Below are 19,566 nucleotides of genomic sequence, written 5' to 3' on the forward strand. Positions count from 1 at the left end.
AATTTCCTTGGTTGAAAATTAGTTTTCCTTATTGAAATTTATCTTGGAATATGTCATTGATAGCAGTTATTATCTTGAAACCAATTATTGCTCTAATTTTTCACAAATATAAGTAGGATTAAAGTTGATTATCTAGTTTTTCATTGTAAACTATCAACTTTGTTCATAATCGGCAACGTTATAATATTCCTTGTTTGATATCACATATATTGATTGATATTCATGAAAATAATGTAGGTCAATTTATACATAAGATTTATGCGTCTATATTACGCCTTTGGAGACCTAGAGGTAACTTTATCCGAATGCTTTTCTTCGATAGGTATCAATCGTAATCCTGAAATTTAAATCTCGCGCCATAACACCGGCAAATTTTCCTTGTCTTTTATTGTATAGCTTTCTAATATTCATCCCTAAACATTTAGAGACATGGATAATATTTTTAATATCCAATTTAATTGGTAGTAAAAAATAAAGTATAACGGCTTAAATAGTTCGATAATGCTTAAACGCTAAAATGACATATCTTTTAGAGTATCGGACATTAGTTTAAAATCTTTGAAGGCTATTGTATTTTTATTAGATTTAAAAAGATGTCTGAAAATATCTTAAGGTACGTTTTCCTTGGACAATTTCCGTTGACCGCCACGTTTTGACGTCTTTATCTAACCAACCGTAATTTCAGCAATTTTGTAGATGGGCGGAACTACGCGATTGCTAGATTTGCGATTGGTTAGATAAAGTCGTCGAAATGCGGCGGTCGACGGATACTATCATTAGTGACATCTTAATTAGATTCAATACGGTGTTGTCTATATAAAGATTTAGTCCATCATATAGTCGCTATATCAACAGCGGATACAGGGGGAGCGCATTATAAAATGAAAAAAAAAATGATATAATGGTGATAAAACTAAAGAAATAGTAACCTTTTTTAATAAAAAAAACTATAGATATTGTTATTGTTAGTTCGCATCAAACTTAATGACCTGCCCCTGTAGAACAGGCATTTTAGCTTCGGCGAAGTGAAATTCACCAAATTTATAGTAATATACACACATATGTAATTCAATTAATCAATCTGTTAACTTGCAAAGTTGTTGACAGTTTTTTCTTTTGATAATTATTATCGCTAAATACATATTCATCTATAAGAAAATTATTTTTTCATTTTCATCTGAGCCAATCATCAGTGTTCACATCAACAGTTTAAAGAGACCACGTAAAGGAAATTGAGTTCTTTTTCCAAGAATATTATCATCTACTGAATTAGGTCGGAAGTAATACACCTTTATTTTTTCAACCCTTCATTTCATATTACTTCTGAAGCATCATCTTCAACATAGAAGAGAGCTTCAACTGAAAATTTTCATCAGGTGAGAACTTACAATTAATTTAGTTTTTTGATCTGTTTTCATTCAAAATTTAAATTATATCATCATTTTTAATTCTTGTGAAAACGACCAGTGTTGTTAACTTTATAAATTCGATTGTGGATTTACATTTTGGTGGCGATATTCGGGAACGTTAGATCCTATATCATCTTATTGAATTCATTTTCATTAGGTAATTATTCTTTCGATTTAATTACCTGAAATATTCGTTATCGGTTTCTTATCATCTGTTTAATCCATTCAAAGTAAATCGGAGGAAACTTATCGAAGATATCACCATACGAGGTGCAGTCAACAAATAAAGTTTCGGAGAGACCGTACATATTTTATACTATGTTCTTAAAAATGTCCACGATCGTTGTTCATATATATTTAATATTTTTTTCAGCTTTTTAGTCAAAGATGCCGCGTGAAATACATAAGAAAAACCACTTGAGGAGTGTCAAACGAAGTATCAATGACATGCTGCTCTTGATGATATAAATAATACTTACTAAAAAAGCAAGTAAAAAATTTCAGTGTCTATCATGGCAATAAAACGAAGGTCCAAAGATAAAACTAAAATAGCTCTGGGCGCAATAAAATATTAAGGATGAAGAAAAACCCATTGAAAAGTATCCGTATGAAGATTGAACTCATGGATGGTGCATCATCAGGCTCTTCATAGGCATGGAATATTCATCGGGATGGATGAAATTACTGGAAGTTTTTGCCCAATGATATGATTTTGGGTTTATTTCTTTTCTCCATGCATCAGGTTTTTGAAAAAGAAAACTAACAAACTAATCAAAACAGTATATTTGAAAATAAATACATATACAATAAATAAAAAAAACTACATAAAAATATTTCCTAAACCTATTAAAAATTGGGTAAAAAAAAGGAGGAACAATTAATTATCACATAGAAATTTTCATGAGAAGAGAAAATGAGAGAAGACTAGAAGCCAAAAATGATCCATATATGTTACTTTTACATTACATATTGATCTCAAGATTCAAATAAATTGAAGAATTTTTCTTTATTATAAGAGAGTCTAATTTTCAGATTTTTTATATTATTTTAATGAAGGTACTACAAATGTGGAACAATTTTTTTCATAGATATATTTGAGGGATCATTTGATGAAATCTACCTGCATTACTCTGTTATTGATCGAATTTGATCATTTGCGTTGTACTTCAACATATATCATCTAAAATTTTGGAGATTTAAGATTGCTTACAGTGATAAAGTTATTTTTCGGAAAGATCATTAAAACAAAATAAAAATAAGAAAAGAACGATGAAGGAAATAAAAAACAAACTATTTTTTATTTCCTTCATTTGAAAATACTTTCAGACAATTGAAAAAATATTCAGAAAAGTTAATTATTTCATTGAAACGGTAAATTGGATCATTAGTAATAAATTAAAATTAATGGTAAATATTTCAGTCATATATAAAATAAAAACAACTACAAAGATAAAGTAAATACTATTAGACCTTTTATCCACTTGAGAAAAAAAAATAAAAATAATTTCATTAGCATTTCGAAATTAGTTATGTATAACAAAAATAATTTCAAATTATAGTTATACAAAAAAAATTGAAAATCAAGACTTTGTTCTACTCAAAACCTTCCAACTGAAAATACATTCCACCATACCATTACCATAAAAATTAGATCCAAATATTCTTTTAACCACTAATTCCAAAATAAACCACCACCTTTCCACATAATGACACACAAATTATTTAGGCCTAAGTTAATAAGAATTAATTTAAACATACATAACATGTAATTAAAGAACAATATCACCATATAAAAATATTTTTTCAATGTAAAGTCATGTATGTCACACACTTCTCTTTTTTGAACAATTGTTGTCTACATTCAGTTAACTCCTATGTCAACATAGAATTTTGAGTCATTATGTTTTTATTGTAGCTATGAAGCATATTATGAATACTATTCTTCTGTTTTTAATATGATGTTCAGAAATTCAAAATAAATTCTAAGTGATAAAACCTGCACCTACTTTTTTCTATATCTATCAATCATCACTTGGAAAATTGAAAAGTTGCTTGATTCTTTGGACACAAATAATAGAGCCTTCATAGGCTTCTTTGGAGAGCTAGAATAACAATTAAAAAATTAAAAAAATCGGAATTAGTAACACATTTTACCAAAACTCACCATTGAAAAATTTAGAAAACCATGTGGTAGGCCCTTCAATACATCAAGAGTTACGTCATTATTCAGAGACTTCAATTTCTTCGCAAACATCACACAATCATCTAGACATGGGTCCAGTTCAACTGTCTAGAAATCAATTGTTTAATTGATGAATTAGTATATTCTAAAACAAGTTGCAGAATGGGCTCCTATTACAACACGAATGCGAAATTCGAAAACGAGCGACGAAGGAGCGAGTTTTCGAACGCAAGAGTGTAGGAATGGCCTTCTGCAACAAGTATTAGACGATATTTTCTCTATTTCAGTCAAGTTTTGTGAAATATTGTCGAAATTCAATGAAAAATTCAGATAACACATCCTAGTGACATTTGTATTGTATCTTGGCAGTTGGTATGACTGTTACGAAAATTGACAGATTACGGAATATGAACCGTATGTTTGGAATTTTGAAATAATTTACAATTACGCATTAAATTCGTTAATTATGTCTGACGAAATCGATTTATCACCACAGGAATTAAGAGAAATTACGAATAATGTTGCAGATCATTTCACCATATCCAAATTATATCATTTTGACAATTATTGACGTTCGTTGAAAATTGATAGGATTGAAAGTCAGTATAGACAATCACAAAACGAAAAATATAACTGAAAACGATGCTGTAATGAGTTCATTACACCACTGTTTTTAGAAGTGTAAAATGAACTCATTACGATACTGAAATAGAGAAAATATATTACGACCTCTAGTCTTGAGTGGACTTCAAAAAGCTTCGCATTTAGAGTTGACAAAATTACTCAAGAATCATCGTTTTGACGGGGAACCCAACCAACAATTCTTTTTTGCTGCTAACTTTTGTTTAAATTTTGGATTCACCATAGAATTCATACCAAAGTTTCATGAAACCCACGAGTGATCAGTAATTTAACCTTTACTTACCAATACTTTAACTGGAGGTAACTGCTTCAAAAGATCATCACTAGCTAAAATGGGACTAAGGAAAGGATCTGCTTCAGCTTTGAACTTGAAGTCATCGTGGAATTTGCTTGGTCCTTCGAACAATTCTGTATTATCTCTAGGTACTTCTCGAGTGCCTTCTGGACTACCAATGATGTTGCTGATACGACTCCTTAATGACGAAACAAATGTAATAACTCGGCTGTGGATTGAGTATTCGTTACTTTGAACTGATGTCGAAATTTCCTGTTCTGAAGGAATCATTTTGGTTGCGTCTGTATCCGTGTCCGATTCTTAAATAAAACAGTTAACGTTGAATTTTCAATTGCGACTGACCTTTCGATCTAAAATCGAGAGATATTTCAAACTAACCTAAAACGTATTTTTCTAGAAAATCTGACACTTGTTTTTCGCTCTTCTCGATATCAGAAACAGTCAGGTACATGTCTTTCTCATTTTCATCGTTCAGATTTGAACAAAGAGATCCATAAGTGAGGGTGTCTGATGTGTCCGAAACCGGTGATTTCCGAGCTTGCAATTCTTGAAGGTCAGACTCTGTTATCTCTTCAAAACTCTCAGTATCAGAGTTAGCCTGACCATTGACTGTTTTGTTTTGCAGCAAGGAAGGATCTGGCATTGCGTAGGCTGAAAAAGAGTAAGACATTTCCTCTAAAAAAATATATCAAATTGTCATTACTTCACTGATTATGTCAGTCCGTAAATCAAATAACTGTGTGGCTCACACATAAATGAAGTAAAAAAAAATTCCTAGATATCAAATAGTCTATTATTCTGAATGAAACTAACCACTCACCTTTGAGACATCTCAATAAGAATCCAAGTGGTAACAAGGGATCCATCATTGAAAGTAATCTTGATGGTGATGGTACAAAATTAACTAGAGTTGGGATATAAGCTAAAAATAACCCATTAGGAGGTGGAAGTCCTAATGTGATGCACTTTAAAGATGTAGCTACCAACAAGTTAGCACCAGCAGAATCTCCTGCAGCTATGATCTTCTCTCCTGAATAGAAAGATAAAATCTTGTGAAAAAAATTCAACAAAAGATTATCTGCAGATATAGAAAATATGGAAATATATTTTCTCAATTATTCAAGTACCATATAAACAAAAATCCTCAGCTTTTTCCCATTATTCCACACATTGTAGAACTACATTCTACAATGAGATATTAAAAGACTAAGTTGGAATTATCTTCTAAAATTATATACATCAAAAATTTTTTTGTGGTTATTGATTCCGAGAATTCCGATGGTACAAAAAGCTAAGCTACGTATGTACTTAGGAAGATAACACAAGGAAACATAGTGCAATAACCACTGAATTTTTTTGTTGACCTATTCCACAAAAAATTAAGGTCACATCCATATCAAGGTAGGACGTTAAAAAATTTGCATATACAGGGTGTGGCGTAATTAATGGATAATACTGTACTGGCGAATAGGGAGATCATGGCCGACCAGAAAATGTTCAGTAAAAATATCATAGTTTTCGAGATATCGGACAATTTCATTTTTTTCTAAAAAGTGCACCTTTACTCACTAAATTCATTGCTGTGATCACGAATCTTGTTATTTCTTTGGGCATTGTTTTTTTATTTTACTCTCAAATAGCTGTACTATGAAATAAACTACCAAATTCCTACCATCTTGCTTAATTAAGAGAAAAAAAGTATGATAATCCTCATGTTTGCACTTTTTAGAAAAAAATGAAATTGTCCGATATCCCAAAAACTATGATATTTTTACTTTTTTAAATTAGATTAGATTATTTGGTGAACGGATGTGTTGAATTGAGCTCTGAAAATCAGCGCGTTAATGGTTAATTTTTGTTTTGAATTTTGTACAGATAAGAAAATAAGACTTTCTAAATGTGATGGTGTAAAATTGAAATTCTGAGATTGAAAAATAGCAGATCAAATTACTGGAGATTTCAGAATCGTCTTGGAATAATCCTTTTTTTTCCCCCATCCTTCGTTATCTGGGGACAGATGGTGATAAGGTTGGCAGTGGATAAGGGTTCACATACACCGACAGGATTGCTAATGAACTTCAGTTCATTCTGAATTATTTTCATGGTGTTTCATTGGGAATCAGGGGAAGGAAGCATTATTGATATCAAGTACTAACATAGTATGAATGCCACCTATGAGTGCTGCAAAAAAAAGGAGAGCAGTCATGTTGTGTGCATAAAATGTTTCGGCCATTTCCATTTGAGTTGCCTAGAGAGAAGGAAATCAGTAAAGATTACAGAGGGTGGTAATTGTCTATGCTCAGTGGAATGTCAAAAAAGCTATAAGCGTGAAGAAGAAGAGAATATATTGCAGAGGAAGAAATTGCAGCAATATACTGAGAAAATTCAAATGTTAGAGGAGAAGATTATTCAGGTTGAGGAAGAGAGGGAGATAAAAGAGAAGGATTTGATAAAGAAGATGGATACGATGAGTCTGTTGAACATTGAGAAAGAACATCAAATAAGAACCCTGAGAAGACATAGTGAAACTTTCGAAAACGATGTTTTTCTATCAGAGAGTGAATATGAGGAAAGGTTAAAAAACTTGGAAGAAAGCGAAAGGAAATCAAAGAAATTAGTGAAGAATTTAGAGTGTAAGATCGCTAATAAGCAAGAGGAATTGAATTGTAGTGAGAATGTCGTGAAGGATCTTAGAGAGGAAGTTAAAAATTTGAAAAAAGAAAATGAGAACCTTGTATCAATGGTGGAGACTCTCAATAAGGAGAACGAAGAAGAAAAGGATAAAATAAAAATTATAACTGAAGAAAATCGTATACTGAAGGAGAAAATTGAGGAATTGAAGAAAGAACAGCAGAATTCTGCTAAGAAAATTTCCCACAATGAAGATGGAAAAGAATCACAAAAAAAAGGCAATACAGATGAGAATGAAATTTCAGATGAGGTATTCACAAAACTAGAGAGTAAATTATTCAGCAGACTATTAGTTCAAATAAAAGAGAGCTTAATATCAGAAATCGACCCAAAAATGAAACCATCAAAAGAGCACCATGCTACAGACATCAATAGAAAAACCAGAAAAGATTCTAAAACTCTCAAATACTCAGATGTAATAATGAAAAATGTAGTAAGTAGGGATGGAAATAGCACAGAAAGAGATAATTCAAAAGATGTAAGCACAATTCCGAAAATAATTATAGACGAGTTCAAGGAACCAACACAACCAACTCGTAAGAATACACCACAAAAAGATAGACTCTCAAGTGAACACATACAACATGAAGTTTGGACAACAGTGGAGGCTAAAAAAAGAAAAACAAAAAAGCAGAACGTGATAGAAGGAAACAGTGATATCACAAGTTTACCAGAGAATGCTAGTTTCACTAGTGCTGAAAGGAAAGCATGGCTTTATGTGGGAAGAGTAGATTTAAAGGCTACCGAATGTAACATAAAAAACTTTCTCACCCGAAAGTTCCCCAATAGAGAATTCAGGGTCGAAATGTTGCCAAAAAGAGAAAACGCTATTAGCATTGCCTTCAAAGTCGCGGCTGATTTTTCATTGATGGAAGAATTACAAAAGCCGGAAATGTGGCCTCAAGGTGTTCTGGTGAGGAGATTTCGATTCCTTGGACGAGGACAATCTTTTCAAAGTGGAGAATAGGGATCAGCTTTCAGTGAGCCTTATTTCACAGAATGTCCAATCCATAGGAAATAGTGTGAATGAACTGAATGCAATGCTCGGAGATAACCCAGAATGCTATTTCCTGGCACTCTCGGAACATTGGAAAACTGCTACACAACTCCAAAAATTTAAATTAACTGGTTTCAAACTAGCCGCCTTTCATTGCAGACAGGAAGGTCAACACGGCGGAACTGCAGTTTACATCAAGAATGGTACAAAATACAGGGTCCACCATCAAATAAACAAGTTATCCAAAGATAAAGTGCTCGAGTGTGCCGCTGTCGAGTGTTTTTTGGGCGTTGAAAACTTTATCATTATCAGTGTGTACAGACCACCATATAGTACTACATTGGAGGAATTTTACAAGAAACTACAAGATATTTTGGAAATTATCATTTCTGAGAATAAACTAGCTTTCATAGCGGGTGATTTCAATATTGATTTCAAGGACCACAGGAATATTGTCAGGGTAAATTTTCTACTGAATTCCTACTCATTCGACTTAACTTTCAGTGAATCAACAAGAGTAACTGCTACATCAAGCACTTGTATTGATAACATAATCACAAATTTTAAGAAAGTGTTTACCACCCATATTTTATATACTGCTATTTCTGACCACTTGGGCCTTAAGCTCTCCTTCTCTTTGAGAGGAGGTGTTTCGCCTGTTACATCTTACAAGAGATTTTATACATCTGAAAATATAAATATTTTCATCTCGAAACTAGTGGAACAAGATTGGTCTGATGTATATGATGTTGAGGAGGATGAGGTGAACTCTCAGTGGAATTGTTTCATAGGTTTGTTTTTGAGATTGTTTCAGGAATGCTTTCCGCTAAGATTGGTTACCTCAAGGAAACATAGAAGGAATGAAGTATGTGATTTGGATGTAGACAATTATAGGAATAAACTCTCTGCACTCCAGTTGGTTCAACAGTTTTGTCCGGAGGCGAAAAACATTTATCATGCATTCAAGAAAGAATACAACAATTTATTGGCAAGAAAGCGCTCCGAAATTTACCGTGAGAAGATTTCTCTATCTGACAACAAGATGAAATGCATGTGGGGAATTTACAGAGATGTTGTTGGTGAGGATTACCATGACAGTGCTTTTTTTGAGGGGAACCCTTCAGATGTGGCTAACAAGTACAATGATTTTCTTCTCAATGTGATTCCTAGCTTATTGAACAGTGTAAGGCCTGTCTCTGATTGTAACATTCGTTATAATCAACGCTCAATGTTTCTGAAACCCATAACAACAGAGGAAATCCAATTGATGGGAAGTAAATTGAAGAATAAGTACACCAGCGGAGAGGATGAAATACCAGTGAAGATCATCAAGCAATGCATAAATGCCATATCTGAGGTCCTTTGCTATGTAATGAATAATTCCTTCAAGTATGGAATTTTTCCGGAACAACTAAAATTAGCAGTAATAGTTCCTATATACAAGAAGGGGGACCATAGTTCATTTGAAAATTATAGACCTATTAGTATCTTGCCATCATTCTCTAAGATTTTCGAGATGGCTATGTGCAGTAGGCTGGTTGACTTTATGACTTCATGCAGTGTACTGAGTAGCAATCAACATGGCTACATAAGAGGAAAATCTGTACTAACCGCCATAACAGAGTTCACAAAAAACGTTGTCAGGTCATTTGAAGATAATGAGATTTTGCTGGGTATATTCTTGGATCTGTCGAAAGCTTTCGATTCACTTAATCATGAATCTTTACTGATCAAAATGGAAAGATACGGAATTCGAGGAAATGTGCTGAACTGGTTCGAATCTTACTTAATCAGAAGGAGACAAAGAACTATGGTGAAACAAAATGGGAAATTTATAAAATCAGAAATAAAAGAAAACCCCTGGGGTGTAGCTCAGGGTAGCATGTTAGGACCCATATTATTTGTTCTCTTTATGAACGATATTGTTAATGTTCTTGAATGTGAGAAATCTGGGACCGGGGAAGCTGTTTCTGAAAATCTGGCCAATTGTCACATCATAAATTATGCAGATGACACCAACCTGCTAGTGTCTGGCTCAAACTATCCCCAACTGATCAGTACTGCTTCTATGTGTTTGAATAGAGTGGAGCAATGGTTTGAAAGGAATGGCTTGGCTTTGAACCCAGATAAAACTAAGCTGATACTGTTCAGAACACCACAACAGAGAATGGAGACACCAACCACTGTGAGGTTGTTGAATAGAGATCTGAACACTGATCGGACTACTAAGTTTTTAGGCATCTCCATAGATGAACACATGAATTGGCACCACCATATAATTGGTTTGGGAAAGAAATTGAATTCTGTCGCATATAGTTTGAGAATAATAGGTCGATACTTAGACGTGAATTCACTCAAGATTTTTTATTTCGCCAACTTTGAGAGCTTGATGAGGTTTGGTTTGATGTTCTATGGTGTCAACTCAAACACTCTGGAGATTTTTCGTATTCAGAAGAGGGTTATCAGAACTATATTTGGTCTGGATTACCGTCAATCATGCAGAGGCGTCTTCAAAGGGAACCATATTCTCACTGTTTATGCTCTCTACATTTACGAAGTGCTAGTTTTTATGTTTAAGAATTTGGAACATTATGAGCAGTGCGGTTCTATGCACAACTATGGTACGAGAAATTTCAATATCAGTTATCCGATACATAGACTCACAATAACGGAGAAACACCCTTCTTATTCGGGTATTAGATTGTTTAATGAACTTCCCGAGAACCTAAAAATGTGTAATAGTATGAAAGTGTTCAAGAAAAAGACTAAGGAATTATTGATTGATTTAGAGCCTTATTCTATAGAGGACTTTGTGCGCGTATAGTATATGCATTGTGAGGATGATCGGTTTTTTTGTTTTGTTTTTGGTTATATGACATTGTTTCATTTAATGTTACCATATTAACATCTGTATGACACTGTAACATTCTCTGAAATATATCTACTTATTATTATTATTATTATTATTATTACTGAACATAACTCTGTAGAAGGTTGTGAAATATGGAAAAACATATTGGGAAAACCTTTTTTTCAGTTATAAAATTCAAATTGATTACTTCACACAATAAAAATGAAACTCACCTGTACTTCCAAGGGAACTATGATTTTTTAAAGCCCAACAATAAGCATAAGTTACTTCTTCCAAAGCTCTCGGGAAAGGTGCTTCAGGAGCTAAACTGTAATCGATACTCAAAATCGGTATCTTGAGATGTTTAGCCCAATCCCTCAAGTAACACTCATGCGATTTGGAAGACTGCGCTACAAAACCTCCACCATGACAATGAATTAAAAGGCCTGGACTTGCCGGTTTTGCTTTATTTTTCGATTCCCCCATCATGCCATCATGGACGGAATGACTAATCAGTCTAACTTGAACAGATCTTTTTCCTGGAATCAACAAATTTGTTGATAAAAAAAAGCAGCTAATTGAACAGATTAATCTGTTCTTCCTGAAGTGCATGTCATTCAAGCTAACTTAGGTTATATGCGTATAATTATTGTGTAATGTACTTTGTATAGACTTCAAGAAATGATTTGATTCGATTTGAATTCTTCAATAAATTATTTCGAGTAATCAAATTACCTACCAATATAAGAGGACGGAATAGGAACTTCTATCTCCTTGTCGCCTACATTGATGAACAATGGTTCTGCAGGCAAGTTGATAGTTTTAGATACAGCAACACTTGATGAAATAAATGAAGGTATTTGATTCATTATTTCACTTTCTGACAAGAACCAAAAGGCCTTACAAAATTCCACATCAGCTTTTGTTGATATATTCACTACTCGTTTTGCTACTAATTCTGGATCACTAATGAATTTTGTTGTGCTGAAGAAAGAATTGGTAGCTTTTGAGATAAAAGAGCCTGAAAGAAAAACTCAGTAGAAATGTATTTTAGATTTTCAGATATCAACTTACCCTGACTGTAATAGGCTTCTGAGAATATTGCCATTGACAACACTATGAACTTCATAATATTTTTCAAAGAATCACAATACTGTAACAAAAAAAAAATATTTATATATACAGAATTGAAATTATTGTCACAACATTGAAATTATATCCATATAAGTTTTCAACATAAGGGCAATCAACTTGTGTTTTTTTTTTGTTGCTTCTTTTTTTATTATTTTAATAAGCATAAGATTATAAGTTTTCTCAAACTAAATTTGCCAGAATTAAAAACATACCTGAAAACCAACATTTCTTCCATAGAAACAATAACGATTGATACTGTCTGCATATGAAATCAATTCATCAGGAGAGCGCTCTTCACTTGGAAATAAGTTACCTTCTTCACTCCAAGACATCATAGTTTCCAAATGTGTGAAACAAGTATCCAGACTTGCTAATAAATGAGAACATGATTCTATGTCCCTATAATTAATATAAAGGAATAATTATTTATCTTAGTTTTGAATTATGACAAGATTATAGGTTGTATGTTTTAAACTAGTATGAGTAAAATTCTAATCCAAAAAAATTCAGTTTGGTGATCCAGACTTTGAAAGTATCTCCCTCCAATGGTCAGAAGAAGAAAGTAATAAAATTTTTGGGGAGATGATAGTGTTGGAGAATATGTTTAGGAGAAAAATGTAGAAAAAAGTAAAACATGTTACACTAGCTTACTCAGAATTACAAAATTTGTCAAAAGCAGGCTTGAAAAGGCATAATATTTGAGAAATTCACTCCTTGTAATTTTTTATTTTCAAATGATATGAATGATTTTTTGTTATTGTTATCATTGATATTTCTATTTTTGAGAGTACATTAATTGTTATAATATTTTCTGGGCTAACATTCAACATTTAACATACTTATTGTACAATTTTGAAATGAAATGAAGAGGTTTATTGTTATATTGGGCCCCTTGAATTAATACAATTTTTTCTATGAGAATATCAATGAGAATTTCAATATTTTAATAATTGCATTGTACTGTTTTTGGACTAAGTAAGGTGAGTAAGGGCTTAATCAAATTTTGCTTGCAACCAAATAGTCATATGTATAAAGATATTTGGTGGATAGGGGATACTTCAACTTCAATTTAGGTAAATTGAATGTGATTGATGCAGATAATAATACCTTATTAACATTGATCGCAGTGGCTAGAGTTTGTATTTTTAGAGTCAAACTCACCAAATCATAATTATAGTTAGGTGCATTTAATACAGATACGTGAAATAATACAAAAAACTTATTACTCACTTTGTTAAGGCAGCTTTTCTGAATAGCATACTGTCCCTCTTGTTCAGTATTCTTTCACTCAAATCATTGGTATGCTTCAAAGCATACCCAACTATTGAAATAAAACTTCTGTATCCATTACCTTGTACATTTTTATCAAAATCAAACTTATGCATTGCATTTTGTATCCTTTGGACTTTGGGTTTCAATGAATCTAGATAGTCCAGTATTGCTAAAAATGATATATGTAATCTTTGGCCACTTTCAGAATTATCGCTTGAGAAAAATTCTGAATTGTTCCGACATGAAACTATTAAAATTTCTATATTTTCTTCTTGGTCACTTATTGTTATATTAACATTACGAACAACATCACAAGTCTTTGTCTCCGTCATTTTGAATCTGAATATTTTTTCAACGTTATGATTCACAGAGCTTTGGAATTTCAATAGCCTACATTAAGATTTAGATGAGAGAGGAATAAAATTATTGTTAATTAATATACTGTAAGAATACGCATATCAAAACATTTAGAATTTGACAGCAAATGACACATAAATAGAGCACATTGAACTAAACAGTGACCCTTAACTTAAGGGCCGATATCTTCTGTGGTGTGGCAGTGGCGTACAAATAAAATAACATACCGATTCGGGGGTAGGCTGTGCTCTCTACAAAATTTTAGGCCAGTAATCACTAATCAAATATATTCGAAACAAAAGCTGGAATTAATGATTGCAGAAATGCAAAGCTATTGACCCTATGCATGAAATTGCTATTTCCGCCGATAGATGGCTTGAAAATGAATTTGAATCGGACACACTATTCAAGCAGAAATTGGTTATTCGGCCAAAACCCCGTTCATTAGTGGTTTTCCACTTGAAATCATTTAATGATGTTTAAGTGACACCATTATTTCTTCTCTTTGCATTTTCAAGTCCATGTTGATAAGGAAATTTTCACGAATGCCAAGGAAAAACGCCTATGATTGGAAATACATTGGACCTACAGCATAGAATAATTTATAAGAAAATAAAACTAGCTCTTGTAACGTTATTTAAAAACTTATTTCAAATAACCTCACAAAATACCTTGATGGAGTTGTTGGTACTTTACAAAAGAACTAGATAAATTTATTTAGATATTAATTAAAATGACTACTTTGAGACCATTTTGTTGTGATGACATGTTTAAATTCAACAATGTGTAAGAATTTTTTAAATTTTCATTTAAATTTCCATATTCGCAAAATTTCAAGCAAATCATTCAGTTATTTCAAATATGACTTAATCTACATCATTTTTCTAACAATTTCTATTCAATGTGTAAATTATATATGAATTATTTAAAGTGATGATGATATAATTATTTACAGCTGTTTTTTATCGTGCATATTAAATCGTATATTTATCATAAAAAACTTCCCAAATGTTGCAGATGTTTATCAAACATGATCAATTTTTCCAAGAATTTAATGCGTTATTAACACTATTTGTTATGTCATCATTGATTTGTCGGTTAAAACTAATTAATGGCAGTACCTTAATTAATTTAATAATACATGACGTATTACATTTCAGTAACTTAGATCCCTTGACGGAAACATACGGCCTCTCATTCTATATGCAATACTTAGCTCACTGGCCAGAGTATTTTCAAGTTGCTGAATCACCTAGTGGAGAAATAATGGGATATAGTAATACATTGTGTTTATTGATTTAAATATATATTTTAAAATGATAAAAATTTTAGTTATGGGTAAAGCTGAAGGCTTAGGAGACAATTGGCATGGCCACGTTACTGCTTTGACTGTCTCTCCAGATTATAGACGTTTAGGATTAGCAGCTTCTTTGATCAATTTTCTAGAGGACATTTCAGAGAAGTATGTGTATAAAAGTTTGTGTTTTGATTGAAATTTTCCTCATTATGAGAATCACATTGCTTATCATTAGTAGTAATGCATGCTCAAAAAATGATATCTATAAAATTGAGGAAATTTTTTAACATTCACTTTTTTAAGGAAACGCTGTTACTTTGTTGATTTGTTTGTTCGAGTCAGCAATAAGGTTGCTATAAACATGTACACCAATTTAGGTTATATAGTCTATCGAACAGTCTTGGAATATTATTCAGGGGATCCAGATGAAGATGCTTATGGTAAGTAAAAAAAAGAAGTGCTGTGTTTCTTTATTATAAATCTGATTCCTTGGGTTTCTAAAATAATTTGAGGCCCAGTTAAGTCTGGTCTTTTTGAAAAATTTCTTATAAGAACCATTCAAAATTAAATTCAACGTTGATGATCTATTACTATCACTTTCTGTTTTGATTAATTCAATTTGGAAGTCGTAATATTTACAACATTCATACTTCACTTTCCAGATATGAGAAAAGCCTGTTCAAGAGATGTCAAACAGAAGTCAATAATACCATTAACCCACCCAGTGAGGCCAGAAGAAGTAGAATGAAGATATTCAAAGAAATTAAAATTGGAAGGCTGTTAAAATTATGTGAATAAATTAAATTGAATTATTTTTGTTCATGAAAGATTTTTGAAAATTTCATATGTAAAATTCAGAAAAGAGGTCCCTTTGAATGGAAATTAATTCATCAAATGTGTTTTCAAGAAATGTATCATTTGATTAATTGGGAAAAGCTTTCTAGTGTGTATTATAGAGCAAGGCAGCTTCAGTCCATGATTCTTATCTTTCTGTAAAGTACACAATTATTCTTGATATTTATTTTTTCAATTTCTCTGAAAACCCATCTCATTATATTTCCTTGTTTACCGTAATTTTTATTACATGCTGATCTAGATTTAATTCTTGATTAATGTTCAAAAAAGATCATATTTGCATTGTGTACAACACACTGTAGACCAATATTGAGGCTTGCTGATTTTAGACATGTTTATAAAAATCTAGAACTAGAAAATGTAAAAACTAAAAGTATCTCCTCAGTTCTACTTGGATTTTCCTTTGTTTCATTAAATAGACATAAAGCAATTAAAAAGTTTTTGAACAAGTGCTTAAATTAGACTTTCATTTCTACAATAATAAAGACGATTTAATGTAAGTGATGTTGTTATGTAGAAATCTAGCTTTGAAAAAGGGAAAATTTTAAACTACTCCACTTTCTCATAATATATTGTTTAATGAAGATGGATAGTATCTTCTGAACTTAATTTTTATTTTACAAAAGTTAGAAAATACTGTAACAAAATTAAATCAATATAACAAATTAAAATTTAATCAGATTAAAATCCACTGTTCACAAGGTTCCATTAACATGACTTATTTTACGCAAAGTTTTTTGCAGCACATGAGCATCAGCTGGTTCGATTCTTTTGTAATAATGTTCTTTCGTCTCTACAACCTCAAAACCGAATTTTTTGTAAAAATCTATTGCTCCTTCATTGTTTACTTGTACATGTCTGTAATAAAAATTATCAAATTAAAATTTGAATTGAGTTGGCAAATCATAAAACATATAATTTCAACACACTTAAACAGACTAGTGGTTATAAATAGCAAAATCCCTATTATACCCCAGTTATTATATTCATCCAAATAAATTAATAATATTCAAGAATAAATACTCACAGGAATATACTGTCAAAATTACCATCTTGCTCTACATATTTTAAAACGTGTTGAACCATCATAGTACCTATACCTAATCTTCTGTAAGGGTACAAGCAGCCCAATGTCATTATATACAGTCTACGACTTTTTTCTGATGTATCAATGCGACAGCATACAGCACCCACTACAATATCATTGTAATATGCTAATTTAGCGAGTTCACCTGCTTCTAATACGTCTTTATAAAATTTATCATTATAAGAAACAGGGAAAACAACACTATTCAATTGCTTGAGTTGCTTGATGTTATGAGGAGTAACATTTCCTAGTTCTATGTTGGCCCTAAAAATAAATATTAACATTAGCAATTCGTGAAAAGAACCTAAGCAACAAACCTAGTCATGATTCAATTTGATAGATTTTAAAATAAATAATCTAATCGGTAGAGCTTAATGTGTAACCCCAAAATATAAATCCATAAAACGAGAAAAATTGACAATTTTATAAATGTCAAGTCAATCATAGACACTCTTAGATAATTTAACATCAACCAATCAGTATATATGAACTACTACTAGATTTTTAAAAATGCGATGAAATTGAAGAAATATTTATTGTAAGATGTAGAAAATCCCTTACAACCGATGTCTGAAAAGTTTTAAGGTATTGACCGGTTTACATGAAATAATAGTTTTCAGTCATTGTTGTAATTCCGTATTCCCTAGTAGTTGAGGTCAAATGAAAAATTTTGATTATGACCGTTCCACGTAGAAAAAATTAATTTGTTATTTTATTCAAAATTTTTAATTTTAAATCACAATTTACTCTCATGATCTATGGTATCACTTTATTCGATGTTCATATATTGAGTGTTCTGTGATGTTTAGTCTAAATGCCTTCATAGAAAAAAACACTCTTCTATAGGAAAAAAATTCAGATAGTTTATGTTTTGTTTTTATTAAAATGGAAGAAGTTCAGAGACATTCAGTTCATACTTTAGTTTTTAGGTCTTTGAAAAGATCTCATGATATGTTTCTATCTAATCGAGGGTATTTACCACCAGAAGACGAAAATGCGGAAAAGACATATCAAGCTACTAAAGCAAGGGACTTATATGGTGAAGTGTTTGATGATGTAAAGAAAATGAAAGCCATGAAAACTTTAAGAGATGTGGAAGCTGGACCAAATCCACCACCTCCTGGTACTAATCACAATGTGGACAATGATACTACTGAAAATGCCCTTGTACCAGTTGCAGTTACAAATGACAATGCCTTGATGCGCACTAGTCAGAATTCAAACCAGAACCAGTTAATGAATACTATTAAAAAAACACCAATTATGCCTAAACCTAAATGGCACGCACCCTGGAAATTATATAGGATAATTTCAGGACATTTGGGTTGGGTACGTTGTGCAGCAGTAGAACCAGGCAATGAGTGGTTTGCTACTGGTGCAGCAGATAGGATTATAAAGATCTGGGATTTGGCAACTGGCTCTCTTAAGGTATCCTTAACTGGCCATGTTAGTACTGTTAGAGGATTAGCTGTTAGTGCTCGACATCCATATTTATTCAGTTGTGGTGAAGATCGTCAAGTAAAGTGCTGGGATCTGGAGTATAATAAAGTAATAAGACACTATCATGGCCATCTCTCTGCGATATATTCCCTTTCACTCCACCCAACAATTGATGTATTGTTAACAGCTGGAAGAGACTCTACGGCAAGAGTGTGGGATATGAGAACTAAAGCCAATGTACATACCTTAACTGGTCATACACATACAGTTGCAAGTGTTATAACTCAAGCAACAGAACCACAGGTTATCACAGGATCTCATGATACTACAATAAGGTTATGGGATTTAGCAGCTGGAAAATCAATTTGTACCTTGACAAACCATAAGAAGAGTGTAAGAAATGTTGTATTCCACCCAACATCAAACATGTTTGCTTCGGGGTCGCCTGATAATATCAAACAATGGAAATGTCCAGATGGAAAGTTTATACAAAATTTGACAGGCCATAATGCTATTGTGAATTGCTTGGCCGTTAATCCAGATGGAGTTCTGGTTTCTGGAGGGGATAATGGTACACTTCATTTCTGGGACTGGAGGACAGGTTACAACTTTCAAAGAATGCAAGTTCCTGTACAACCTGGTTCAATGGACAGTGAGGCTGGTATTTTTTCAATGACATTTGATCAATCTGGCACAAGATTAATAACTACCGAAGCAGACAAAACAATAAAAATTTATAAGGAAGACGATGAAGCAACAGAAGAAACTCATCCAATCAACTGGAAACCTGATATCCTTAAACGAAGAAAGTTTTAGAACTGAATATTTCATATTTTTATGTGTACATAGTTTTTTATCAACTCTCAATAAGTTTATTTTAATAAATTACATTTTGTGAGATTTTTTTTACTTAATACTGTATAGTAGTGTCAGGCTAGTGGAACTCAAAGAATAATTGATGAAAAAAAGACTGTATCATCTACATATTTGCATTATACTAAATTAATGTTCTCCGATGTAAACAAATCTGCTCATCTCACCATTTCTGAATGGAAAA

At 32.2% G+C, this 19,566-nt stretch overlaps 4 protein-coding genes and 1 long non-coding RNA gene across 5 annotated transcripts; 3 read left to right on the forward strand and 2 right to left on the reverse strand.

Moving 5' to 3' along the window:
- The first annotated feature begins 122 nt into the window (after positions 1-122).
- Positions 123-2,971, forward strand: LOC123685158. Its single transcript, XR_006748265.1, has 2 exons — positions 123-1,376; positions 1,783-2,971. It is a non-coding gene; the product is annotated as an uncharacterized LOC123685158 (long non-coding RNA).
- On the reverse strand, positions 2,178-13,972 carry LOC123685155 (hormone-sensitive lipase). The gene is made up of 10 exons (XM_045624773.1): positions 13,432-13,972; positions 12,414-12,600; positions 12,142-12,220; positions 11,807-12,088; positions 11,301-11,606; positions 5,349-5,558; positions 4,907-5,179; positions 4,517-4,827; positions 3,574-3,699; positions 2,178-3,511 (listed from the first exon to the last, which is right to left on the reverse strand). Exons 1-10 carry the CDS (start codon positions 13,803-13,805, stop codon positions 3,431-3,433), a joined length of 2,229 nt encoding a protein of 742 aa, XP_045480729.1. The 5' UTR covers positions 13,806-13,972; the 3' UTR covers positions 2,178-3,430.
- Positions 13,973-14,456: 484 nt separating this feature from the next.
- LOC123685156 (N-alpha-acetyltransferase 20) lies at positions 14,457-16,142 on the forward strand. Its single transcript, XM_045624774.1, has 5 exons — positions 14,457-14,616; positions 14,991-15,106; positions 15,163-15,292; positions 15,431-15,567; positions 15,790-16,142. Exons 1-5 carry the CDS (start codon positions 14,564-14,566, stop codon positions 15,873-15,875), a joined length of 522 nt encoding a protein of 173 aa, XP_045480730.1. The 5' UTR covers positions 14,457-14,563; the 3' UTR covers positions 15,876-16,142.
- Positions 16,143-16,535: 393 nt separating this feature from the next.
- On the reverse strand, positions 16,536-17,541 carry LOC123685157 (probable N-acetyltransferase san). The gene is made up of 3 exons (XM_045624775.1): positions 17,387-17,541; positions 17,010-17,333; positions 16,536-16,840 (listed from the first exon to the last, which is right to left on the reverse strand). Exons 1-3 carry the CDS (start codon positions 17,392-17,394, stop codon positions 16,678-16,680), a joined length of 495 nt encoding a protein of 164 aa, XP_045480731.1. The 5' UTR covers positions 17,395-17,541; the 3' UTR covers positions 16,536-16,677.
- A 320-nt stretch (positions 17,542-17,861) lies between these two features.
- On the forward strand, positions 17,862-19,409 carry LOC123684458 (pleiotropic regulator 1). The gene has a single exon (XM_045623730.1). It carries the CDS (start codon positions 17,955-17,957, stop codon positions 19,323-19,325), a length of 1,371 nt encoding a protein of 456 aa, XP_045479686.1. The 5' UTR covers positions 17,862-17,954; the 3' UTR covers positions 19,326-19,409.
- The last annotated feature ends 157 nt before the right edge of the window (positions 19,410-19,566 follow it).

The sequence above is a fragment of the Harmonia axyridis genome, chromosome 7 (genome assembly GCF_914767665.1).
Source record: "Harmonia axyridis chromosome 7, icHarAxyr1.1, whole genome shotgun sequence".
In the NCBI taxonomy this organism is placed as follows: Eukaryota; Metazoa; Arthropoda; class Insecta; order Coleoptera; family Coccinellidae; genus Harmonia; species Harmonia axyridis.

Bases quoted from the DNA above. Each gene is read 5' to 3' on its own strand.
- LOC123685155 (XM_045624773.1), bottom strand. From the start codon at position 13,805: ATGACGGAGACAAAGACTTGTGATGTTGTTCGTAATGTTAATATAACA. The intron at 5,559-11,300 runs GTGAGTTTCATT...CTTTCTATTCAG, and splicing joins TAGTTCCCTTGGAAGTACAG to GAGAGAAGATCATAGCTGCA. The intron at 3,700-4,516 runs GTAAGTAAAGGT...ATTGATTTCTAG, and splicing joins TACCTCCAGTTAAAGTATTG to ACAGTTGAACTGGACCCATG.
- LOC123685156 (XM_045624774.1), top strand. From the start codon at position 14,564: ATGACTACTTTGAGACCATTTTGTTGTGATGACATGTTTAAATTCAAC. The intron at 15,107-15,162 runs GTAATACATTGT...TAAAAATTTTAG, and splicing joins TGGAGAAATAATGGGATATA to TTATGGGTAAAGCTGAAGGC. The intron at 15,293-15,430 runs GTATGTGTATAA...CACTTTTTTAAG, and splicing joins CTAGAGGACATTTCAGAGAA to GAAACGCTGTTACTTTGTTG.
- LOC123685157 (XM_045624775.1), bottom strand. The intron at 16,841-17,009 runs GTGAGTATTTAT...TTTTTATTACAG, and splicing joins AATTTTGACAGTATATTCCT to ACATGTACAAGTAAACAATG.
- LOC123684458 (XM_045623730.1), top strand. From the start codon at position 17,955: ATGGAAGAAGTTCAGAGACATTCAGTTCATACTTTAGTTTTTAGGTCT.